This window comes from Gossypium arboreum, chromosome 11 (assembly GCF_025698485.1).
Source record: "Gossypium arboreum isolate Shixiya-1 chromosome 11, ASM2569848v2, whole genome shotgun sequence".
NCBI classification, from domain to species: Eukaryota; Viridiplantae; Streptophyta; class Magnoliopsida; order Malvales; family Malvaceae; genus Gossypium; species Gossypium arboreum.
The window spans coordinates 10,311,445-10,338,202 of record NC_069080.1 but is presented as its reverse complement, the minus strand read 5'-3'; the positions used below and the strand labels follow the sequence as shown (position 1 = coordinate 10,338,202).

General features: G+C 30.2%; 4 protein-coding genes across 5 annotated transcripts; 2 read left to right on the top strand and 2 right to left on the bottom strand.

The window, feature by feature from the left end:
* Positions 1-1,398: 1,398 nt before the first annotated feature.
* Positions 1,399-2,497, bottom strand: LOC108472548 (60S acidic ribosomal protein P1). Its single transcript, XM_017774091.2, has 4 exons — positions 2,362-2,497; positions 2,140-2,219; positions 1,744-1,962; positions 1,399-1,644 (listed from the first exon to the last, which is right to left on the bottom strand). The coding sequence occupies exons 2-4, from the start codon at positions 2,209-2,211 to the stop codon at positions 1,591-1,593; spliced, it is 345 nt and encodes a 114-aa protein (XP_017629580.1). The 5' UTR covers positions 2,212-2,219; positions 2,362-2,497; the 3' UTR covers positions 1,399-1,590.
* A 2,759-nt stretch (positions 2,498-5,256) lies between these two features.
* On the top strand, positions 5,257-11,117 carry LOC108474121 (agamous-like MADS-box protein AGL21). Of its 2 annotated transcripts, XM_053021309.1 has the most exons (10): positions 5,257-5,403; positions 5,487-5,727; positions 6,343-6,421; positions 6,642-6,703; positions 6,803-6,902; positions 7,022-7,063; positions 8,834-9,012; positions 9,129-9,192; positions 9,780-9,872; positions 10,883-11,117. In XM_053021309.1, exons 2-10 carry the CDS (start codon positions 5,717-5,719, stop codon positions 10,886-10,888), a joined length of 636 nt encoding a protein of 211 aa, XP_052877269.1. In that variant the 5' UTR covers positions 5,257-5,403; positions 5,487-5,716; the 3' UTR covers positions 10,889-11,117. The 2 variants fall into 2 exon arrangements, with proteins under 2 accessions (XP_052877269.1, XP_052877268.1); XM_053021308.1 differs by having other exon boundaries at positions 5,257-5,727.
* Positions 11,118-11,899: 782 nt separating this feature from the next.
* Positions 11,900-14,817, bottom strand: LOC108473162 (uncharacterized). The gene is given in 8 exon segments (XM_017774704.2): positions 11,900-12,699; positions 12,820-13,057; positions 13,130-13,166; positions 13,283-13,406; positions 13,516-13,608; positions 13,611-13,647; positions 13,760-14,251; positions 14,357-14,817. Coding segments are annotated over 7 exon segments (822 nt in total). The 5' UTR covers positions 13,967-14,251; positions 14,357-14,817; the 3' UTR covers positions 11,900-12,613.
* Positions 14,818-24,241: 9,424 nt separating this feature from the next.
* LOC108473004 (uncharacterized) lies at positions 24,242-25,315 on the top strand. Its single transcript, XM_017774573.2, has one exon. The coding sequence runs from the start codon at positions 24,472-24,474 to the stop codon at positions 25,054-25,056; it is 585 nt and encodes a 194-aa protein (XP_017630062.1). The 5' UTR covers positions 24,242-24,471; the 3' UTR covers positions 25,057-25,315.
* The last annotated feature ends 1,443 nt before the right edge of the window (positions 25,316-26,758 follow it).

Below are 26,758 nucleotides of genomic sequence, written 5' to 3'. Positions count from 1 at the left end.
ATATAATAATATTAACTAATTTAAATTTTATTTAAATGTATATTTGTTACTTGATAATAACATGTCTAAAATGGATATTTTATTTCTAAAAAATACTTTTTGACAGCAATATTAAACACTCAAATTTTAAACTAAACTTTTCAAAAGTATTCTCAAAAATACTTTTCAAAAGTATTGTCAAATTAACCAGTTGTAAGTTAGTTAAAGAGCAAGTAAGACGGTTACAAAAATAGTTTGCTCTAGTGGTAAAACACATATTGTGCTTAAAGAGAAAATTCAATATGCAACTTTTACGAATCACACCCAAAAATTAGTTATTAATATTAGAGAGCCTAAATTCATATAATCTCGAATGAATAGTGCAATGTCAGGCATCGTTATCTACATTGCCCAATTACTACTGAAAGATATGAAGACAAACTCTAATATAAATTGATATCAACCTTTGAAAAATCACATTCCAAAAGTTAGCTATTAAGGTTAAAACTATTGAAATTAGAGAGCCTGAATCCATGTAAATACCACTAAAAAATCTCATACTTTTGTATGTGTTTCTTCTTGGTTTTTTCTTGTTTTCCCTTTTTAGTGTGTTCTTTTCGATTTGGGAAATTCTTGAATAAAATGCACCCATAACCTAAAATAAGAAGCATAGCATTTGTATTGAATAACCGATGTTAGCATCGGCTAAATAAGGTCGTTTATCATTGTTATGCGATTTCTCTTTACAAGTAGTTGTCCGCAATGTACCAAGGCTAGATCTTTGATCGCCCGCGTTTGGGCTTCAGATTTATTCTAAAAATAACAAGAGATTAAGATAAGCTATTATCACCTATCCTAACTCAAAAATAGCCAAATTTGGTTTAGCTCAAACAATAAAGATAGGACCCAATTGGAATGGAAGTGGGATAGAAACTGAAACAAAATTCGGGGCCACTTGTTCCGTTAATCTCATCCATCCATCCATCATCTGTAAGGGGGACAGTCTTATGCGTTTGGGGCTATAAGCTTCAACTTGACACGGCCAATTAAAGTTTCGTACTCCAACCTGGCAGACCACCCTCAAGGCAGTGGATGAGTTCAATGTCTTTTTCAATTAAAGTCAATTTCCAAATAACATAAAAGGTCCACGGCTGTGACAGAGCATTTGATAGCTGATACAGAGTTAACAGGTTCCAACAAGTTTCGCCTTGTTTCTCTTGTCAGGATGATCAAAGTATTCGTGCAGCTTCATTTTACCAGCAAGACTAATATTCTAATATAGGCTAATCTCTGGTCTTTTTGAAGATTGGTTAAAATTTCAGTCAATGGCTTAAAGAGCTACTAACCTAAAAGACACTTTGAAAACAGTGCATGCATGGTAATGGAATAAAGCACATCAATTCAACACTCAATGACAAATGTCAAAATTTGCTCTAGAATACTCTTATATATAAGAAGGTTCAAACATACATTTCAAAAATGAAAAACTACTTAGTGCCACTTCACTAAAAATGTACATATACCAAAATCAAAAAAACTCAATAGGTAACTACTGTCATAGCTTACTGCAAAGAACCAGTAATCAACGAATTCATAAACTGAAAGGAGCTCCTAATCAAATAAACTGAATCCCATATCATCATCGCTCTCTTCCTCTGGCTCTTCCTGCAAAATTACCAAAGAATAACACATCAGAACAAACAGTGAAACAAAATATTAAACACAAGGAAATCAGGGTCATTTATTTGTAAATTTTAGTCCCACCTTCTTCTTCTCCTCGGCAGGAGGTGGAGCAGCAGCTCCACCACCAGCACCAGCTGCAACAGGTGCAGCTGCAGCAACTGGGGCACCAGCACCGGCAGCACCAACATTGGTTATGAGATCCTCAGTGTTACACTTTTCAAAAAGCTTAGCAAACAAGCTTGGCCAATAAGATTCAACATAGACATTTGCAGCTTTGACTAGAGTTGCAATCTTCTCAGCCTATTAGCTATAATTAAAGAAACAAACAAACCAATATTCCCATACACATAGAGAATCTATCATTCTTTCCATAACCGAAAGCCCTTTTTTTTCCCTCGTTCATTCCGTAATTATATCATAAAAATTGAAAAACATTCAAATTATAACCCATCAAATCCAATAATGCATAAAGGATACAGTGATGGGGATGCCATCATCATAGAGAATCAATGCGGCGTAAGAGCAAGCAGCTTCGCCGGCTGAAGACATCTTTTCCACTACCAACATTAACACAAATGAACAAAGCATTGGAACCCAATGGATATAAAGATTAACAATAATGCAAGATTATAACTGAAAAGGAAATTCCAAGAAACCTCATTAAGAAACAATTTCCAGAAGAAAAAAGCAGAGAATTACCTAAGAGGCGAAATCAGAGACTTCGAACACCTTTCTCAAAGCAAGAGTTGATAGGGATTTAGGGTTTCTCGTCGACTACTAATATGGGATTTTAAAGAAAGAGTCTAAATGGGCTCTCTAGATTTCTTAGGCCCATTTAACAAACCGGTCAGTATTTGAAATGAGGCCCCTCCCAGTCACAATATGTATATCAAATTAATAATTTTATTTGCTTCATTTTTCATTTAATTTTCTTTTTTTCTATTCGATCCATTTGTAATAATTGATAATTAAATCATTGGTGGAGTTAAAAAATATTATCTTCATATTTTTAATTGATTATTTTAAAAAAGTTGTAATAAGTAACTATGTTTTATTTTAAAAGTTATACATATTTTAATTTAGGCATATAATGATAAATTTAGAATATTTATATGTTTCATTAATTCCACCTTTATTCTTCTTCTTTTTTAATTAAATTTGGCTTTTAATTTTTTAAAAAGTCGAATTTGACTATCAATATTTCAAAAGAGTCAAATTGATTTTTTAATGGAAATACTAAGTAAAATGTTAAAATTTTAAACTTAGTAGCCCTCTTACATTTCATGTGTACTTCATGTTATTTTTTATAGTTTTTAATTTATATAAATTTTAAATTATTTATTGATTTGATATATAAAACAAATAATATCATATTAACATGAAGTAAACTAAACTATCACATGGATTGTCACGCCAACATTATTAACAATTAATGTTTTAATTATCATTTTGTTAAAAAATAATTTAACTCTTTTAAAAGATTAATAATTAAATTTAGTTAAAATAATAATAAAATTAAAGTAAAGTAAAAATATAAATATCAAAAACTAAATTTATTATATCTTTACTTTATTTAATACCAGTTTCTTTTATTGGTTTCAATATTGTATAATCCATTAATTTATTCAAACCATTCAGTAAAAGAAAAATATGAAATGTCTTAATCTTGTAATTATTTCATTGATTCTCTCAATATATGTATTGTAATAAAAATAGGATGGACAACGTTATAAACTAACATAATTATATTTATTTGATTTCATTTGATTTAAATTAGAAAAGAGATAACATATTATATTTTTATACTTACATTTCATATTTTTTTATATATTATGCATGTTCGTTTTACGATACATGTTTAGGATTTGTAGTTGTTCTCTCAATGATATTACGTTCAAAGTTTAAACTTAGATTTTCCCCTTGAGAGTACAATGTGTTTTACCATTGCACCCAACTACTTGTTGGTACATTTCACATTTTAGTAAATTATTGGTGTTAAATTTTCATGTATTTAAAAAAACATTTATTTATTTTATATATTAAGGTGTTGTGTTTATATCATATTGTTATTATTGTGGTTCATTGCACTTATGTCATTTATCAATCCATGATATATTTATAAAATTGATCATGATAACTAAATATACATAAAAACTTGTGATGTAAAGTGTTGCAAAACATAATCATCTTAAGTTTAAAATTGCTCTATCTAAATGATATTCAATTTTGTATGATATAAAGATTGAGAAATATTGTTTTTCTCGATTAAATTTTATACATTTGGACAATTTTAATATAAGGTTGCAGACAAACAATCACTACAGGAAAATAGGGCTTTAGATACGCCGCGAAAAACAGAGCATTAGCGGCGCTTTTGGCAAAACGCCGCTAAAAGTCATATAACCCCTAAAACCCAAAAAAATCATAAACACTAATCTATAACCCCTAAAACAATAATTATTAAAATTTATGGTTATACAATATATTAAATATTTTCTTATCTAATCGTAAAAGAGATAGTATTGAATTTAAAATATCGAATTAATTATCATTATAGTTTATGGTTTATGGTTTAAGATATATGGTTTAGGGTTTAAGGTTTAGGAGTTAACTAGTGTTTGAAGGTTTATGATGAATCATGGGTTTAGGGATTATAATTTAGGGTTTAGGGGTTAGGTTTGGAGTTTAAGGTGTAAGGGTTTGGGGTTAAGGGTTAAGGGTTTAGAGTTTAGTGTTTATGGGATAGGGGTTAAAAGGTTTAGGGTTTAGATTAATTAGTATTTTTAATTTATATATTAAATGATTTCTTATATAATTGTAAAAGAGATAATCTTAATTTGAATATATTAAACTTATGATTATAGTTTAAATTATTTAAGAGATAATAGATATACTTTATATATATATTAAATGGTTTAAGATTTAATCTAAAAATATTTTGATATGTTAAAAATAATTCAATTCAAATTAATTCCTCTACACTTAATTTGATTAGTTTTAGTCCCTGTATTTTTCAAATCGATCAAATTTATCTTTTGTACTTTTCAATTTTTAAAATTTTAGTAATGATCACTCAAATGATAGCAATTATATATGTTTGGTTAAATTCTGCTATTAGTCTTGATATTGTGCGTAAAGTTGTAGGTTGAGTTCATGTTATCCAATTAGATCATTCTTGGTCCCTATACTTTTCGACTTTTGAAATTTTAATTTTGACACAAATGACAACCATTAAATCCGTAACTGGCTTTTTGTGAATAATATGTTTGTTACATTAGATTTTAGAAATAGCAAAACTTAATAAATTTAATAGCTACCATTTAATTAATACTACAGTTTCAAAATTTCAAAATTACAATGACTAAAAATAACAAAATTAAAGTAAAATGACTAAATCCACAATTTACATATAATTCAATGACTAATAGAAAATAATAATAATTAAAATATTTAACTTGTTTATATTTAAAAATTAATAAATATCAAATTAAAATAACATGTATATATTTATAAAAAAATTAAAATAATATCATTAGGTTTAAGTAAATTTACGTTGAGTATTTATAAATTTAATTAGAAATTTAACTTAAACGGGTCGTTTTCCATTTACATTTTTCACCAAAACCCTAGCATTTGCCTCAACACATTTTTATCGCCTCACACTTTCTGTTTTCACTTAGTTTCTGATTCTTCACTTTCATTACTTCAAACTCTCGCAGCGATGAGACCTCCAAGAGATAAGTAACCAACGTTTCTTACGTTTCCTATCATTTTTAGTTACACACTCTCGTTATGGCATTCCTAATGGTTTAATCATGTTTCAGGCCGTGGTGGTGGTGGGTTTAGGGGCAGAGGTGATGGTGGAAGAGAGAGAGGAAGAGGAGGTGGTGGAAGAGGTGGTGATAGGGGTGGTAGTGCCATGAAATCCCGCGGCGGTGGCTGTTGTCTGAGCAAAGAACGCAGGAGATACTTTGTATCATTCAACCTTCTTTGGTTTCTGAACAAAATCGACAAAATATTATTGCTTACTTTCAGAGGCTAATCAAAGGTTACTATGGGATCGAGGTAAACTTAATTTTCCTTCAAATTTTTAGCCCTGGGTTGTAAAATGGTCTCATTTCTGTGTGTTGGTGTTCCTTGTATAACTGGACAAATTCTAGAAATTGTTTGCTTTGTCAAATGCCTTTTTAGGAGTGAAGACTTTTATGTGAACGTTACACCTAGGGAAATTCAATTCCAAAGTTTTCCACATTGAAGCATAATAAACTAGCCTCTGAAATCGGTGCCTTCATAAAAGATTGCTCTGTCAAATGCCCTTGTAAGAACATCTTTTGGTTTCAATGCTTAATGTTTCTCGTCAAGCTTTTTTTTATCTATGTTTTGTTTCTTGCTAGGTATGTGTTGTACCCATTTAATGTTTAGCAGGAATAGAGATACCAATGGCTGTGAAACCATGTTATGAGTAAATTTTGCTGGGTTTTCATATGCAGGAGCACTGAGCATTTATATACTCTGCTTGTGAGCATGGATATCAAAGTAATTTACTTGATACTTTAAAAGGCAGAGAGTTGGATGATCGCATGCTAGCATTTCATGAATGATTTATATGTGTACTTTTGCATGAGTTATATATATATATGTATATACATTTTTCAAATATTTAACACAATGTTTTTGCAGTGTTAAAGCAACAATTGAGAGGTACAAAAAGGCTTCTGATTCCTCCAATACTGGGTCAGTTGCTGAAGTTAATGCTCAGGTATTAACTCACTTAATCTTCATTGTTTTCTTTTAGCGAGTCCCTTTAATTTCAATTTGCATTCAAATAAGTCCTTAATTTTAACATTTCTCTAGAGAAGCTGTGAACCTTTAATATAAATAGTTCTTTGCTTGACTAGCTTTTTACTACCTGGTTTTGTTAACTCCTTGGTTTACTTAATAAAATTTCTTTGGTACTGCCATGCGGATGTAAATCTCAGTTCTATCAGCAAGAAGCTGAGAAACTCCGAAATCAAATCCGGAATTTGCAGAATACAAACAGGTTACTTCCTCATGGCTTTAATTCATTTTCATCATATATAATTTTATTTCAAAACCCTTGTTGTTTGACAGAGCTATATGCATATATATATGTTTGCAGGCACATGCTGGGGGAGTCCGTAGGGGGATTGCCTATGAAAGAATTTAAGAGCTTGGAGAGTCGTTTAGAAAAAGGAATTAGTAGAATCCGTTCCAAAAAGGTATCTCATAATAATTTATGTAATTAAAAAGAGTCCCTTTAAGATGATTAATAATTATTATTATTGCTACTGACAAATTTTCCTTCTCTTTTAATTTATTCCCCTCTAAACTCTACCAGAATGAGCTGTTGTTTGCTGAAATAGAGTATATGCAGAAAAAGGTAAGTATCTTTTTCCGTTCTTGTTGCTGCCATACTTTCAGCAGGCTACCACCTTGCTTAGGTTCTTGCCACATTGTTTCTATCCATGCATTGTCAATTTAAAACCATTTATAACTTTCCACCTAGCAAGCCAACTCATCAACTTATACCTTGAAGTGGATTTGACTTTTAACACTTCCCCTCAAATCCAGCTTTTTCATTATATGTTTTTCTTTTAAGTTTGTGGAATATGTTTGTCTTCAGTGAATTTGTAAAAATATCTGTTAATTAATCTTTCGTCTTGCAATTGACTAGCTGAACGTTTTTATTCTTCACCTTTTCCCAAATAAAATGTTATTTTATATTAATATGCTTGTTTCAGCTGTAAAACACTAGATTCTTTGTAAGAGATAATGTAGATTTGTTGTCAACATAAATTGTAATTGAATCTTTTTGTGTAAGAGATAATTCATTCAAAATATTCTTTAACCAAATTGTTTGACAAGCACCTATATATTCTACTTCAAATGTTGAGAGTGCTATTGTTTGTTTTTCCTTTGATGACCTTGAAAATGTTGCAAAGCCAATATGGAATAAATATCTAAAAGTGCTTTTGCGATCATCCAAGTCTACCATAATCACTATTTGAGTAAATTACTTTGATATCAAAGTAATTTACAATAAATTGGTTATATTATCATGATTGTAACATTCTTGTTTTAATCATATAGTTTATATTAATTTTAGGTATTATTTTGATTAACTTTAGTTTGTTTTATGATTTTTAAATATTATTTGATAAAATTCTAAAATATTTTTCATAAATATTTCCAAAAAAAAAGAAAATTTTTCAATTAAACCCTCTTTTGTATCTAAGAAAGCTGCAACAACAACTAATTAATATTTATTTTCTTTTAATGCTTCTTGTTCCTGAATTTTCCAGGAAAAAGGAAGAAAATCATTAAACTGTTATATTTTTAAAAATATCTGACTTGCTGACTGCAGTAGTAATATAATTATTGCTAACACAATCTCAGAAAATTTTTCCTTATTAAGAGGTAGAGTTAATCCATAAATTAAATTCGAAATTGAAGTTAACTAAAAATTTTATTATTTTATCATTCCTTTGAAATTTTTGTTTATTTATCTTTTTACATGTTGTACCAGAAAAATATGCCTTGTTAGCTCAAGACAATCATTGGACCATCTTCTAAGAACTCTTGTATATACACAGGCATCAATGTTTTAAAAAATTGTAGTGTCGTCTCAAGATTGTTTTTTGGTTGGGCATAGTCATATAGCTATTTGTTTCTTTAACTTTTAACACAATTTGGCATCAGTTCTAGAACCTAATAGCCAATCCTTTTAGTATCATTTGCGAAGCACATTTGGATTAAAGGCATACACATATGTGCAAGCTTTTTATCAGCCCTGATAAATGTATAAGTTGCTCCAAAGGCACCATGACCTTGTATGGCTTGAGGTGTAAATAGAAAAGTGCAAATCTAAGTGAAGAAAGGTGCATATTCCTATAAAAATCTAATAAAGACGTGGCAAAAGGTAAAGGAAATGCATAACCACTATAACTTATGGGTGTTAAAGCAGTTGACTCCCGTCACTTGGTCGAGCTCAAGTGGTATTGATAAGATTCAAGGTATGAGCCATAGTAACTTCTATAGGTTCAAAAGAAAATAATCATTGGAGTGGTCAAGGTCAGTTCGTTTCAGTAATTATATACCTTTACATTTTTCATTCCATTGCAGTTCTTTTACCGTCCCACACACTTTTCAGATGTTCCCATTTGGCTCAGTTCCGTTGAAAACCTTCCTTCCTGATGGAGATATTGATTTGACTGCTCTTAGTCATCAAAATATGGAGGAAAATTTTGCAAGATATATCTGCAGTATCTTACAAGATAACCAGCAGAACTCTGAGGTTCTAGTACAGGATGTTCAATATATTCGGCACAGGTATAACTCTTTCTGATTGATTCTATTCTTTTTTTTTTTTTGTGATACCTTGTAATTCAATTAAAGATATAGTTAATTTCCACTTTGTTACTTTGCATCTTTCTTGAATTTGGCAGTTATCATTTTTCTTTTCTGTCCCATGGCTGTTTAGTTGCTGCCAAGTTTGAAAGATGCCTAGAGGTATGAGAAATTTAAGAATGAGATATGTAGGATTGCTCGTCATAGGTTAGCAAGTTAACGTAAGAGATGACCCCATGCCTTGGATCTAAAACTTATGTAGTATATTCATTTATGAGCTTGATATGGTTTCATGTGTATGAACTAGATAATCGCAGCTGTCATCAAGTACATCTAAAGGATTGTGTTTTTCATCTGATTTATTTCTTTCCTTAACTTCGCTTTTATTGGACATAGCATCGAAACTGCATCCCAATGCTAATCGATTAAGGTAGCACCCTTTTATAACTTTCTGTCACGTGTAAAAATTTAAAAGACGTTCTTGTAATGTAGATAACGGAAATTAGGGTAGCAAACGACTAGGCGCTTAACTGATATTGAATAAAACCACATAAGTCATATGCTGTTGGGCACTTGGCAACAACTTCTGTTTGTGCTATTATACTGATATTAAATTTTCAGCTGCATCTTTGTCGTTGTTCCCGTGCAGTTAAATGGTATTTATTGCATATTAGTATATGTACGTAAGCAACAAATATACCTTAAAATCATCTTGAGCTCATTTCGGTTATTTTGGAATTTGATTTCAGGTTAAAATAGTGAAATGCACTGTGAATGACATACCGGTGGACATCTCTTTCAATCAAACGGCTGGTCTATCTGCACTTTGCTTTCTGGAGAAGGTATCATCTAATCCTATCCAACATTGATATGTTTAGAATCCGTTTCCATTCCAAACATTGTGGATGTGGTAATCATAATTCATATAATTCAATTGATGCAAAAGATGATTCAAAAGTATAATTCTAAATGGTACATTGTTTCATTTTCTGGCATTAAATTCTAAATGGGCATATAATTCACTTGATGCAAAAGATGATTCAAAAGTATAATTCTAAGGAGCTTAAATACTGTAAATTCTGCATGTAATGAGGTATATCATTAATGTTGTTGATGACGGCAGTGTTTATTCATATAATTCACTTAGTGCAAAAGATGATTCAAAAGTATAATTCTAAATGGTACATTGTTTCATTTTCTGGCATTAAATTCTAAATGGGCATATAATTCACTTGATGCAAAAGATGATTCAAAAGTATAATTCTAAGGAGCTTAAATACTGTAAATTCTGCATGTAATGAGGTATATCATTAATGTTGTTGATGCATGTAAATTCTGCATGTAATTACTGTAAATTCTGCATGTAAATGGGCATATAATTCACTTGATGCAAAAGATGATTCAAAAGTATAATTCTAAATGGTACTTTTGTCAAAACAAATTCTAATTCTTGCATATATGATTAATAACATGATTAATGGTTCTTCAAATTTTCCAAATGTGTCTTTAAAGTGCTCAAAAATGTCATATTAATGTTGTCTATATATGATTTGAATGCTGGAAATTTCCAGCATTTAATTCCCTGCTTGAAGTTGATTAAACCATGCTGTAAATGCAAACATTTATATGCTGTTCACATGCTAAATTAACCATTAGTGAACTTAAAATTGATCTATTTGAATGTGTTAAATTAATTGTTCAATGTGATGTTATTTCTGCTAATGTATTGAGCATATTAAGTTGTGCAATTTGATGTTATATGTGGCGTTAATATTGACTTGTTAATTGCATATTTTATTATTAATTTGATGTTATATGTGTCGTTCATTAACTTTTTTTTCTTTTTTCTCAGGTTTGAGTTTTTGGTGGATGCATAGTCCAGGATTAGCTGAATTCATGCATAGTGACTTGTTTAAGCTAACTGCTTATCTTAAAGTGTGCATTCTATCATTATTTTGTTCTATTTGTATTTTGTTAGATTTCTGGTGTAGTATGATAAGTGCGGTATTTTGTTTGGCGGGATGTATTTATATCATAGATTATTATTCTTTTCAATATTTTGATAATGAATTTTAATTTTTTTTATATTTTTCAGGACTTTTACAATATTTTATAATATTTAAATTTTTTTTAAATTTTTATGACCTTTAGCGGCGTTTGCGGGAAAAGCGCCGCTAAAGGTCCTGACCTTTAGCGGCGCCATCTATAGCTGCGTTTTTTGCTGCGCTTACAAAAACGCCGCGAATAGTTTTAGTGGCGTTTAAAAGCGCCTCTAAAGGCCTAAAAAAGCGCCGCTAAAAATTAATTTTGTTGTAGTGAATAAATTAGTTCCAAATATTATAATCTCTTCCAATGAAATGGTTTGTATAGAATGATACAATCGGCATGCAAGCTTCGGCTCAAAACATGACCCATTAAACAAGAGATCCCCATCCCTTGGATTCCATTCCAACGATATGGTGTCAACCCCAACGGAAAAACAACATATTTGATCCATAAAACAAAGAGAATATACTAAAAGTAAAAAGATGAAATATAATCAACTCATGTGGTGACTTGATGATTAAGGGCGTTCATTGTTCTAGGTGTGGCTTGATTTTAAGTCGTGTTAGTCATGTTAGTTGTTCGGCAATAGCGGAGTTAGAAAATTCTTTTTGGCTCTATATCTTTATAATTTTTAAAAAAGTTAAATTAATTTTTTATCATTTTGAGGTTAAAGTGTAATTTTATCATTATAAATTTAAAATTTTATAAATTATAAAGAATTTAAATTGAAAATCTATCATTTTAGGGGGGCCATGGCCCCCTAGGTCTCTTAGTGGCTCCGCCACTATTATTTAAGCTTTATTCAGGCTTTACCCTGTTATAGTAATTCACAAAAAAAGTGATGAAATACAAAATAACTGATTATTTGTTAAATACCATAGTATTATCCTATCTCTGAAAAGTATATAAATAATGCAAAAAGAAAAGAAAAGTTACATGTTACATTCTTTGACCCATAAATTAAATTGGGGTTCAAAGATACAGCCATTGGATGCTCTTTGCAACCGAGACAAAATCATTCTATTAATTAGTGTCTTAAGGTTAATCCAAGGCCAACATTTAGTTTCCATCATATGCAAAAATTCAAGGATGAATATGATTTCTTCTGTTAAAGGCAAACAAAGTAATCAGAAGACTCCCTATTCTCCCAGACGAAACATTTATGATGAATTTTGATGTCTAAAAGTGATGAATAGTGAGGTTTAGATGCATGTTCCTTGACTAAACAAATCCCTTTCTGGAATTTCTTCAGTTATGCCTCTTGTTATGCTAAATGTTTCCTTTTTGCTTAAGTCCCTTTCAAAAGATCTTGATTAATTATCTTATAAAAGACACCACATACCTCAAAGGTCTTGAATATCTTCAGTTATGATTAACATGATGGTTTCTTTTCAGTAGGTGTTTGGGAAGCTTGTGAGGGACCTAGCCTTTTTCCCATTACCCTGGTTGTTGTTGTCTTTGATGCTGTAGGTGGTGGTGGTATATTCATTGTTGCTGTGGACGTTTGTTTGTTTTCAATAGCTTGTGAATGGCTTGATCACATTCCCACTACCCCTATTGCTGTAGGTGGCGTTGTTGTTGTTGATGGCGGTGTTGATGTCGTTGCCGCCGTCGCTACAGTTTCTGTATCAACACTCATTGCATTTTGCATTCAACTTACCTTAGCAATAGGCACTTAGACAACACGAGATTAACTAGTTCTATACTATATGAATGTATTTGAACATTTTATAAAACAATCACCTGTGGTAGTTGCTGCCATTGGCATTGAAGATGGAAGTGACAGGTTTATTATCATTGAGCTATATTGTTGAGGCAAATACGGGTATTGTACGATTTGCGGATATTGAACTCCAAAACCATGAGCTTGATTATTTTGTGCATAAAGTGGGAAAAAATTATGAAACATCCCTGGTGTTATTGATGCCCCAGAAGTGTAGTAAGGTGAAATCTGTTGACCTCCATAGAGACTATAATAGTTCTGCAAAACAACATTAAATTCAGCTAAGGCAATTCCAAAGGAACTGAGGTACTATATTTTGTAGATACTAACCAAAGGATAAATGCCTTCTTGTGAAAATCCGTTGTACCTGTAAGTAAACATATATAGAATGATGGTGATGAAACATAATAAATAAAACAACCCAAAGTGCTAAAATATTGTAGGCCAAAATAAAATGTCATAGTATTTCAGTTTTGCTCTCACCCATAAGCTGAGTAAGGAATTGAATATTGACAGGTAGGTTGTTGGATATAAGCTGATGAGGAACCATGATAGCTAGGCGGTGCCGTCAATCCAGGACCAGGTGCTGGTCTAAACCGTCTCGCCCCTACATTTCATTTCATTAGATCAAAACCAAGATGCAAATGCATTTCCAATATAGAAAAAAAAAATTAATGGTAATAAACAATGGGAAGGGAAGAAAGAAAGAAGAAAACCTTGTTGAGAAATCATTGGAGGAGTCTTTTGAGCACCCAAGGAAGCAAGATTGCAGTTTGCCCGCTTTCCATCAATGATAGGTGCAGGGTTTGGCATGCTCTCATAGCTGCCTCTGGATCCTTAAACGTAACCTACAAACCAATATGTAAAAAAAGGATTCATTTGATATTGTCATAGCATCGATAACAAAAGAAACAAACAAGGCATTTTTTTTTTTTTTTATAAAAGGGATTAATAACTTACAAATCCATAACCCTTGGATCTCCCATTAGTCTTATCTGTGATCACAACAGCCTCAAGAATCTCTCCAAATTGCTCAACATAACGCCTTATGGTATCTCTTTGAGTTTCCCACGCCAATCCACCAATAAAGATTTTCGTAAAAGTTGTGTCATTGAACTGCGCTGGATTGTTCCCACCCACCATTTGAAATTCTCTTTGTTGAGACATAGGCCAAGTAAACCAGGGAGATAAAGATTGACGAAAAAGGATAAATGGAAGACCAATACAAAATCAACCACCACAGAGGCCAAATATAACAAAATGGCGAAAGGAAATAAAAAATAGGTTTAGATGATCAAATCAATCAAATGCCAAAGCTTCCTCAAAACTCGTGCAGCACTTATGCATCCTCTTTTTTTGTTTCTTCTTCTTCTATCCGTTGTTTTTCTAATGCTATAATAACTGTCACTTTTTCACAACCAAAACTCTTCAGATTCCTCAATAATGATAGCCCTAAACAGCAAACCGTTGCTATTGAGAATGCGGAATTAATAAATAAATAATAAAATTGAAAGCCTTCAATAACAAGTATATGTAATATGTATATCATACTCTTACCTGTACCAACTTGTAACATCGTTGAGAGAGGAAAAAAGGAAGGAAGAAAGAAAGGTGATAATATAAATGAGAAAGAGAGAGAAAGGGGGGAAAAAGTTTCTAAACCCAACCTTTTACATACGTACACTGTTAATACATATTAGAGTGTTGAAGGTGAAGGGTGTCCCTGTATCCAACCATCAATTTAATTTTTTCTGTTTGTATTGCATTTTCTGTTACAAGCATTCCTTAATTCATACAACCATGAGTATGAGTCTCAGTTTCTCGCTTTATTATTCTGTTTGGCTTTGCTCAACTCCCCCCTCCTCTGTAGCTATTCTTTTACCCGGAAAAAGACATTGGTTTTGATAGCCTAAATCTTTCTACAACAATCCTCTCTTTCTTTTCTTTTTTTTCTTTATTATTTTGGATAAATTAGTTATAAATTAAGGGGGCTAGAAGTTAGCAGTAAACCACCTTGGCCACCCATTGTTTTTCTTTAATAAGTAGAACAAATATTTCTCCAATCAAAAAACACCTATATTGCCCTCACCCTAAGCTTTTGCTTTGTTGCATGATTCAACCTAAAAAATAAATAAATAAAAAAATCATGTTTTCCCTCGTAAAATTATGTTTAGTTTTGAAAAAAATAAAAAAAAATTATGCCAAATGTTTTAGTACAAGAATATTTTTTTATTGTAGCAGTCCTCAATGGGATAAAGTTGTCTTTTGTTATTACAAATTTATAAAAAGAAATGAAGACAGAAAATTTAACGGTGAGCCCTCCAGGTGAAAGTGAGATAAATAAGAGTAGAATATTACGTAATTATTATAAAGTGAATTTGGAGTATTGTTAGAAGATGAGAATGTAAATTATAAGTAATTTTAGACCTAAACTTATGAAACTAATTAAATTATATTTTATAGTAAACATAAAATTAAATTATCATTGCAGCCATAGTATTATAGTGTGGAGTTGAGTAAAACCTTTATTTTAAAAAAGAATTAAGTAATACAAGCCATTCACCTTGACAGCTCATTCATTCTTTTTCATTATATAAATCTGGTTATTTTTGGATTATATATATCTCATGCTTAATATTTAATATTCAAATTTTAATATAATTTAATCTTATATTAGTTAATTCAATTAGTATATATTGTTAATTACTTCAAGAAACAAAATACTATTCTAGCAATTTTTTATTTTTACATTATGGGTTGGAATAGTTTATTTTAATAAAAAACCACATTATGTATTGAAAGTATTAAGGGTGCTAATTATCTAGATTAATTAATGGTATGTATATAAGATAATCATAAAATTGTAGTTTCAATTTTCTGATAACATTTGGGTTTAGTCTTTATATTTTAACGATATATAAATCGATTCTCTATTTTTATAATAACATTAGTTGGTCTAAATAATTAATATTCTTAATAATCTCTTTTAAAAACACATTTCTAACACAAACTTTATTTCTACATAGAGTTGTAATGTTTTTTTTTTTTAAATTCAACCTTGATATTTTAATTGGAATAATTAAAAGTATCAACTATTTTAACTAATTAATGATATTACGTAGAAGAACCAAATTATATATCAAATTAAAATATAGATACTAATTTTAAATTCAAACACAATCCTTTATCATTTAATTTAATAATTAAGAGAAGTATTTTTAATTTAATTTAATTAGTATAAGTCCAAATGTTTATTTTATAATTTACCTAACACAAAGCAACCATATTTAACTTACTTTGACTCTAAAGCTTATGGACTGATGTTTGGACGTTGTAGAATGGGCTGGTCATGACGTTGTCACACACATATTTGTATAAGAGATAGTTTTAGCCAAATAGAAATTAATTCATTAGTATTTCTATAATGATTATTTGATATCAAAGTATAGGATAATATTTCATCTTCATTTCATATTAATTAAGATATGGATTTGTATAATATATATACATATATTATTAGTGTAGTTTTATCAATTAAGTTAAAAAATAACCCATGTAACAGGTTTAAATAATAAATATATCTATAAATTAAAAACATCAAAATTGATGTAATAAAACTTACATATTTTATATAAAAAACTTATATATCTATTTAGGGTGAGCATTCAATCGAATCGAGAGAAAAATTTTAAGTTAATCAAGTTGATGAGTCATATTTTGTCATCTTAACTCTATTTAAATTTTTTCAAATCGAGTCAAGTAAAATAAAATTTGAGTCAAACCGAATCAAGTGAAATTGTTTGAATTAAATTTTAAAATATTAAACATATCAAATTAAAATCTTGTTACAAGATAACTTATTCGATGTTGGAGCACATAATTTTGAAATCATATATATTTGAAAATTTTTCAAAGCAAAAAAAAAAAAAAGAATATACTTTTAGCACGATAAACTTGAATCATTAACGAACCTATTTAGGTCCAAAATTATTATTTTAGAAATTTTAAAATTTTAACTTTCTTTATATATTCTTTAGATTTTTTAAAAATTATTATACTTTTTTAAAAAATATAAATTTTAGAATTTTATAAATATTTTAAATTTTTGAAAATTATTTTATTTTATTTTTAATTTTTATGAGAGAGTGACTAATTTGCTCATTTTCAAAATTGACAAGGGCCAAAGGGGTATTTACACTAATCTATTATTTTTATTATTTGAGTTACTTGAATTGTAAAATTTAGCTCGATTCAAACTCGAAATTTAAATTACTTATTCGAATTAACTTAAATAACTCGATTCAATTAACTTGAAATTCAAATTATTTTTCAAACTGAATTGAGTTTTACTCGCTCTAGTTTTTACCAATAACTTTTTAACTTAAAAGGAAAACATTTATGTTGCATGGGATGCATTACTCTACTATTAAAGGTAAATCTATTTTCAAAATAATGGTTGAATTGGTACGTAAACATCTTTCTTAAAGTTGTATGTAAATTTATGTAATATTGTTGCGGATGAAGTTCTCTAAAGAGGACTATTTGTCCCACACAAAGTTGTTAAAGAGTTAAGACAAAGGTCCTCTCAGGAAACAACGAAGTTTTAAATTTCTTTTGATTAAAAAAATCAAGAAATTCTCTAACTTTTATTTTAATTTTTGAAATTGAATTGATTGTAATGTAATTTGTGAGCATCATAATCTTTCTATTTATATGCACTTAATGAATACAATTTTAAAAACTACAACTTTTTATTTTGGATATATTTCTTAAAGGAAATATGTCTAATGAAAATATATTCAATTAGATGATAAATCATCATTTCTAATTTAAGTAGTACTCGTGAATAATTAATTTATAAAGTTGAGTTCCATATCTAAAATTTATAGATTGCGTTTGATAGTTGATTTTATGCTTTTACATTTCACTGTTAAAATTTAATGAAAACAACGGTAAACTAACATAAAATAAAAAAGAATAATTGTATTTCATTTTAATCACTTTCCTTTCATCTTTCAGTCTGCAAGTAGATTCCCTCCGACCAATTACCTCTTTTTGTTTCTTGTTTTTCCCCCATTCTTGCTCTGCCCACTGCCGCCGTTCTACAGCCAACATACACCAGCGACAGAGAGCTCTTCCTCCTTTCTGTTCTTTCTCCTTTTTTAGTTCTCTGACTTGTTTTCTTTTTCTTTGCAGGTTCTGCTTGACTTCAAAACAAAGAGTTCTTTTTCTTTTATTTTCGGTTGCTGGTGGATTGTCTTTTTCTTTGGTTTTACTATTGGGACTTGGGTTCCCTCGAATTTATGGTTGGGTTTGCAGTTGATGATGGTGATCAGATGGCTGAGGTGAAGATGGTGATGGAAGGTGTTCAAGCGAGAGAGAGATGAAAGTTTCTTTCACTTGTATCTACAAGTAGATTCTTTCTATGAAGAAAGATGAAAAGAAAAAGGTTGAGGCTGAACGAAAGGAACAAAACTACGTTGTTTCAATTTTGTTAGGCTTAAAAATAAAAGCTAATTTGAAATTGTAAACATTACGTGTATTTTTTTTTTTAAAAAAAGTGACATCAGATTTTTATCCAAAATTTTAATAAGAGTGTTGAATATTTAAATTGTAAAATTTTTTAATAATTAAGTGAATATTTGTCGTAACCTATATATTGCTATACTTTCACGTGAAACTTAAGCACACCTAAAAGGGATAAACTGGCGACGGTAATTAACTCCTATAATTGAAGCAATAGGGGTTCGTACTTGTGAGCAACATATATCAAAAACTCATAGCATTACACAAGTCTTTGTATTTTGGTTTAATCTAAAGATGGATTTAAATAATATTTTTCAGTATATATTTTCTTTGTATTTCGCAAAAAAAAAAAATGTTTAATGATTCAATATCGCCCTCCTGCAAACTCAACCTCTTATTGTTTAAAATAAAATTATATATTTTATAATTAAATATAAATAAAAATATTTTTAAAACATTTATTTAAAGTCAAGTCAAACTGGATAATTAAAATTATGGAAAAAAACTCTTTTCCTAAGCTCCCTAAGTCAAATCAAGCTAATTAGACTACACAATTCTAATATGCAGTCATAAACATAAACATGCCTGAAAACAATTCATGAGAATATTTTTTCACTATCTTAATTATACACCACGTTCCATCATTATACAACATTGACCTTGGTAGGACAATTGCTTCTATTGTCACCAGCTTTGTCACATTTATCACAAGTTAACAATGCATATTTGGAGATTTCAGCACTCTTTTGCACACTCTCCTCATCACACTAAACTCTTTCTACTTCACACACTGACTCTTGATAACAGTAAAACACTGCATTATTGCTTGTGAATCGCATACTCTTGATTTTTTTCAAGACGAAAATATTAATGTAATATTAAACCAGATTGTACAAGCCCAATTTTGGACTCAAATAAACATTACCCAACTACCCAATTAAAACCCAATACAAACTCAAAACCCTTAGCCCAAAACTTAGCCCAAAATACTAACCCAACCCCTCAAAAAAAATCAAAAAAAGAAAACCCTAATCCTACCTACTCCATCACCCTTGTTGGCCACCCACCTTGGCCACCTACACTACTATGCCACCGCTCCACTTGCACTTACAAAAGGAAGAGAAAAGAAAGATAATATAAAATAAATCATGTAACAAAGCTATAAAAGCCATCAAAACACAATGTAAAAGGACCCTTTTTTTTTTGCTTCATCAATACAAAGGAGAAACATTGAATAAAAACAGCAGCAATTCAAAGCAAAAAGAACAACGAAAGCAATTGAAATAGAAAGGAGGTTCAAATTCGGGCTAAGGTTTTCTTTTCTTTTCTTCTTTTTCTTTTTTTTTTCCTCTATTTTTGAATATATCTTTTCCTATACAATATATTAGATTATATCAAAAAAATATTAAAAAAAAATATAAAAAAGCGTACCTTTTATATTTTTCGATCATCAGGTGCGTGGCGGCGACAATGACGGCGATGGTCCACCTGTGGCGACTGGACTGAAACCTCACGGAGCAATGGACATACCATGCGACCAATTCGCCTTACCCGAGATCCGCGTTTTTGCTATAGTGAGTTATTTGCCAAATAAGTCCTTCCACTTTTAATTCAGTTTGCAATCATTTTGTTTATCTAAATTTGTACTTAATAATTTGTTTCATCCTCAATTTAATCTTTTTTATTATTTAACTATTTTACTGTTAAATTAGTTAATTTTATTAATTTTGTTATTATTTGCGCTATTATCAATACTTCTCATGTATATATTATTATTTATATTATTATTATATTATATATACCTCTCCATATTTATTTATATTATTACTATCATTATTGTTACTTCTATTATTTTTATTTCGACTACTATTATTATATATATATATATGTATTATTGTTTGTATTATTATTATTATTATTATTATCACCCTATTGTTATTACTTTACTTTTGTATTCTAATATATTATTAATATTACTCATATTTTCATTATTTTTGCTATTACTATTATTATTATATATTAGTGTATATTTTTATGTGTATATATATATATTTATATATAGTATTATTTTTATTACTTTAATTTAATATTTTTATTATATTTGCTTTTTGTATTTCTATATTTTTATTATTATTATTATTATTATATAGTAGTGTGTATTTCATATATACATATATATATATATATATTTATATATAGTATTATTATTTATTTTACTTTAATATTATTATTATTATCATTATATCCAACCCAATAATAATTCTTTCATAAAGTAATAATCCGTATTTGGTAATTCGAGACAATCGTGCCCTAACTTACTGGGTTTCGATTTTTCTCCTTTAACCTAAATAACGGAATACTCTTTTAAATCGCGACATGAGTTTTGAAAAATGCTTATTCTCGGAGATATAAGGTGTTGTGCCCTAACTTACCGGGTATGGCATTTTGTTACCTCGAAATAAGATTTTTGCAAGTAAAGGCAATATTCGTGTTCGAAATTCGAGGAAACGTGTCTAACTTACTGGGTTTCGATTTTCCTCGCTCACCTTAACTAACTGAATAACCTTTTGAAATACACGAATTTTTATATAAAAGGCAAGCTCGCTCTCGAAAATTCAAGATGTCGTGTCCTAACTTACTGGATGTGACATTTTATATTGTGAGACGAGAAGGTCTTTAACATTTAAGCATTTTCTTTACAAAGAGGGATTGTATTTTAAATTCTTTCAAGTTTTCAAATTTTCGACACTAAGACACTAATTAATCAATTAAGTACCAATTTTGGGCGATCGAGGGTGCTAATCCTTCCTCGTATGCGTATCGACTCGAACTCATTTTCTGATTTTCGAGACCAAAATTATCGCTTTAGTAAATCTTAACTTTTATTAAAATGATTAATTTAAGGTGATCGGATCACACCTCATCAAAAAAGATTGGTGGCGACTCCTCTATTCGTTTTCATTTCCAAAAATCTAAGTCGATTCCCCTTTTTTTTTAAAGAAATGGTTACGACACAGATAATATGATGTCTCTGTTTCATATAATTCTTTCCCTGTATGTCATTGGATGGAAAACTCTTCGTTGCAGCCAGCCACCTATGAAACGGCTAATTATGGTAATCATGAAAGTGTAAAAATTAGTTAAAAACAACACACCAGCTGCCAACTATAAATTAGTATTCATATTAATAAAGGTAAACAAAGGGAAGGAAATATAAACACATACAGTCAAAAAAAAAAAAAAGGGAATGGCTTAGACTGGTATAGCCTAATTTAAGAGTTTTTCCTTCGCACATGTATATCATTTTGAGAATTCTGAACATAAAATTCTACACATATAATAGCTTGTTTTAGAAGAGCAATGAATTGTCTTTAATTACTTCAATCCTCGCACGGAAACTATATAGGACGGAATTTGCTGAAAAAAGCATTTTCTCCCTAAGCTATGGCTTTTTGGACCCGATGGCCAACGGCATTGAATTCTTAACAGTCCATTCTCAAGTCGGCCACCACCTAAACTATTTAGATAGTGATCGCAAAGGACAAATGATCAACGACCAAAGCCAAAGGTGAATTAAATGTTCGAAACCCTCGTCGCCATAATTAAAGCCGAAAGTTGAAAGTTTGAACCGTTAGTTATGATTTGATATATAACACAATGATTAAAGCTTCAAATTGTGAGTAATTTTAACACACTCAATCATTTTAAAACCCTCCACTAAGCAGATAATTACTCTATAATTAATCGTAATCTTTAGAATTAAAATATCCCTCGAGAGTCGTAAACATGCACGCCTTTCACCATAGACTGACGGTATATGTACAGAAGCTGCTTAATTTAGAGAATGAAACCACCATCAGTATAACTTTTAGATTTTTTTTTTTTTTATATAAGCCAAATTAGTAGATTAACCAGGCAACTTCTTTCCATTGTATTCAGCTTAATAGGTTCCATCTAGGCATTGTAGTTTTGAAACTTAGAGAGTATAGCACTCTTAAACAATGGTTTTACTTGAGTGATTAACGTCATTCCTTTTTTTAATCTTATTCTGAATTGGTATTTCAACTTTTCGAAGCTGTATATTGTAGTTATATCCCTAAGATAAAGAACTTGCCCAAGTTTTCTGTTGTAATTTGTAAACAGTAAAAACTAACATAAATTGACTTGAAGAAATAACGGTGGATTTCTTTCTTCAACATTTGAACCAAATTTAAATAAAACTTTATTTGAATATCACTTCAATCCCATTAATGCCAAGCTCCTGTGTGCTTATGTATAAAAAATTTTAGTGAAATTAAGTTCAATGAATAGCAATGCACCAAATCGCCGAAAGCTGTGAAAAATGCGATGCGATCCTTAATGATTCATCTAGGCAAATAGGCTCTATGTTCTAAGTGCTAGCCTCTGCTTGCTCAAATATATATATATATATTGAAGTGAAAACGTGGATAATACTATGTCATACATATATAGAGTTATTCATGTCAAGCGTCAAACCGGGTAAGTACTAATTAAATGGTGCGACTCAAGATCATTGAATAGCTACGATTTCAGCTGCTGGTAAAATAATTAAAAGGGAGGTCAGTTCCCAGAAATATTTGCGCTACTCGCGGACCTTGCATTAGAAATTTTAGCTTTCATTTTTAATTGAGAGTCCCCCTGTCAAGGACCTATACCCTATAATATATCAAACCATGTTTTGATTTCCATGGTTGAAGTCAATGAAATTAAAGCGGTAGCCAGGCTTTATTTTTACGTTGAACGCAAGTCAGCTGGTATGTTGATGATGATTGATTCTCGAGGTTGAGCACATCCAGAGTTCAACGATTCTCTTCTTTTAATGTCCTAGTTGCTGAAAAATGGGCTCCACTTGCTAAAAGCAAAGGGTAAAAGGAATTAGCACACTTGATGATGTAATTGACCATAAGTCTCTCTACGATCATAATCGCAAAAGCATACAAGGTCTGATATACCAAAAGATTGACTTAATACTCTACTCAAAATTGAAATTGATGAAAAAGAAAGAAATGAAGCTTTTGGAGCTTAAAGTCTCACCTTCATATTTTTATTCAACTTAATTATTTAGTTCATGTTACTATTTTAATGATGGATATAATTTATATTTATATATTATATGTTAAGAGTTGGGTTAAATTGATGTCATTATAAATAAATTCCTATTTAGATATTAAACTATCAAAACCGCATTCCATTTAAATGGTAGTTAATATTAATTTGAAAGTATTTATTTTTCTATTTTAATAAATTTAAATTAATATATATAGAGAGAGAATATGAGAATTATAAGCTAAAATTTTATGGTCTTTTACCATTTAACCAAAACTAAAATTAACGTTTATATCAATTTTTATAAATTTGATATATATATTTTTTCATCTAAATTGTAAGTATACCATAATTTGGTTATATTTAAAAAGAAGAAGATAAATATACACTTTGCTACTTGAACTTAGTTTCATGGTTCAAATTGGTACTTAAGTTTTTTGTCTATGTAGGTGTTTGAACTTGACTTTAAGGTTCAATTTGGTACTTAAAGTTTATTTTGATTCAATTAAGTATTTGAACTAAGTTTCTTTGTTTAAATTGATACTTAAATTTGACTTTTTTTGTCTAAATTAGTACTTATAGTATATGCCTTATTTGAATTATGAAACGAAATTTAGGTACTCATTGAAACAAAATCCTTTATATAAATTCAAATTAAGTAGTGTATATTTAACTTTTTCAAAAATAATTACTTAAACATGCCATTGCCATATATACCAAGTTTATTTTCCTTGTCATAGTGGAGTTTTGTTAATTTTGGTATATCAACGGTGCATCTTTTGTCTCACCAAAGAAGCAAAGAAAAGTGTGGGCCATTCCACTATAAAAGCCACAAGATTTTGGATTTGGGGATGGCAAAGGAAAGGATACTTTGTGTCGGCTACAACCGACGAAAGGAAACCCTCAAGAAACCCCATCCTCTCCCCCCCCCCCCCCCCTTTCATCTGTTTGTTCTCCACTTATATTTCGCCACAAGGGTTTTCTAGATTCCATCCCCTCAATAAAAACAACACAGCTTTTCCGTAATCTAGAAACCACCGCGGGAAGAAGATCATTAGCACCCCAGCCTACCTGATCACATGGGCAATTGTGTGTTCAAAGGCTTCGGAGAAGTTGAAGATATGGTGAAAGTGGTAACATCCAGCGGTGGCATCATGGAACTATTCGCACCCATCACCGCCGAGTGCATAACCAACGAGTTCCCCGGCCATGCCATTTACCCCACACCTGACTTCCTCTCTCCGCCTCTCCTCCACAACGAAGAGCTCCATGCAGGCCACCTCTACTATCTCCTCCCTACCAACAACAGCTTCGCCAAACACCACGATCAAAACAACGTTGGAGACGTCGACATCAGGAACAGTAACAAGAACATTATATCTACATCTTCATCTATCAATACTCCATATCGCATGTCGTTCGATCAGCAGAGGGTGTTGAAAAGAACCGAGGCGGAGGTGCTGCCTAGGTATAATAGCAGTGGAGTATGGAAGGTGAAGCTGGTGATAAGTCCAGACCAGTTGGCTGAAATCCTGGCGCAGGAATCTCGAACGGAGGCGTTGATAGAGAGCGTAAGGACGGTGGCTAAGTGTGGAAATGGGGTGTCGTCGGTGGCAAATTCTGATCAATTCAGTGTTTCTAGTAGTTGGAAAACTCCATGGTAAAACATGCTGATGGTGTATATATACACATATATGATATTCATTGTTAGCCGTAGTATTTGGTATTGTGATATATAATTGATATGTTCCTTTAGTAAGTATAATTGTTTTAGGTGTAGAGTTAGTTTTTATCCTGGACCTGGAAGGAAGTCAGAAATGTGTGCTAACTAGTGCCATTGATATAAGTATGTGTGATTACAATTTGTAATGATTTTCCAAATCTTTTCTTTAAGAGTGATGTTAATGTTTACTTTCAATAAAATTACATGATGTTATTATATGTATTCTACTGCAAATAGAGTAGATGGGAGGCAAAGGCCAAAGCATCCTAAAAAGCTCCTTTTTTTTAAATCACCGGCCTAAAAGGTGATTAAATTGTTGTCTTTAGCTTTTTCCACTGATATTATATGTTATCACATTTTTACTGACCACTGTGCTTAGTTTATAATTTGTGAAGAGGGCCAAAATTACTTGCCATGCAACTCGGTAATCCTTGGTTACTACTTTCGGTTACTCCTGTTCACTTTTTGGCTTAGAAATCAAATACACCCATTCTAAGTTGTTATTGGACATACCTACATATTCAATACATTTTTTTTTTGTTTTATTTCCATTGCCTGTCTCATTAATTACTTTAATTTAATATAAATTATGTTGACACATTATTAAACATTTTAAAGAGTATATAATTTGATTTGTCATTCTCCTATTATAAATGAATAAAATGACATAAAATTATAATTTCATACAATCTTCTCTCCTCTTGTGGATGAGAAATTTTATTTATTTAATTTAAATTTTCCTAATTTTGATTATTTTTAAAGGCAGTTGCTAGTTTTTTTTTTAAGATAATACATAAGAAGTAAATGTTATTGTTGGAACAAAATATTTTTAATTATTTTTTAAGAAAAGTAAAATACTCATATGATTTTATTAATTTATTATTTTTACTTAAAAGGTGATTATTTTTATTTTTAAAATTTGATTTAGTATTATTTTACTCGTGAGACTAATTCAAATAGAAGTTTTATGTAAAATTAAATTATAACACACTTATAAAATGGGTGGCATGTAAAAAATTATGTAAAACATCATTGAGGATTGAATAAAATGAAAAGGTTGAGAATTTGAGTAGCTTGATGTACTAGGTTTAAGTCTCATAATGTCTATATTTTGTGTTTAAATTGTTTTTTATTGGATTTTATATAAAAGCATAAAAAGATTAAAAAATCCTATAGTAATATTTATTAGTTGTTTTAAAATTGAGTTTTTAATATTTTTTATTGAATTAATTTGACTCGTGATATCAACTTGATTAGAGATTTTTGTATTAATGATATAGATATCTAATATAGAATAGATTATGGTGCACCTGCAATATGTGCAGAAATGACGTGTCATGAAACTAACTAAAAATTTGACGAAGGTAAATGCACTTATCAGTTAATAGTATAGCTGCGGTGAGCAAAGATATCGTTCTCACAATGACTACAAGTACTAGTAATTACAGTCTTTCTATTATTTAACCGAATAATTCAAGTAATTGATTAAAACTAAAATTAACTACTTATATTACTAATGAACAGACAAAGAACAATTCATGAAAATAATCGATTAACAACCAAAAAGTGAAACAATACCCGTGAATGAATCCGCCTAGATTTCATCTGTCATTATCAATCCAAATTACACAAGTTCTTTACTT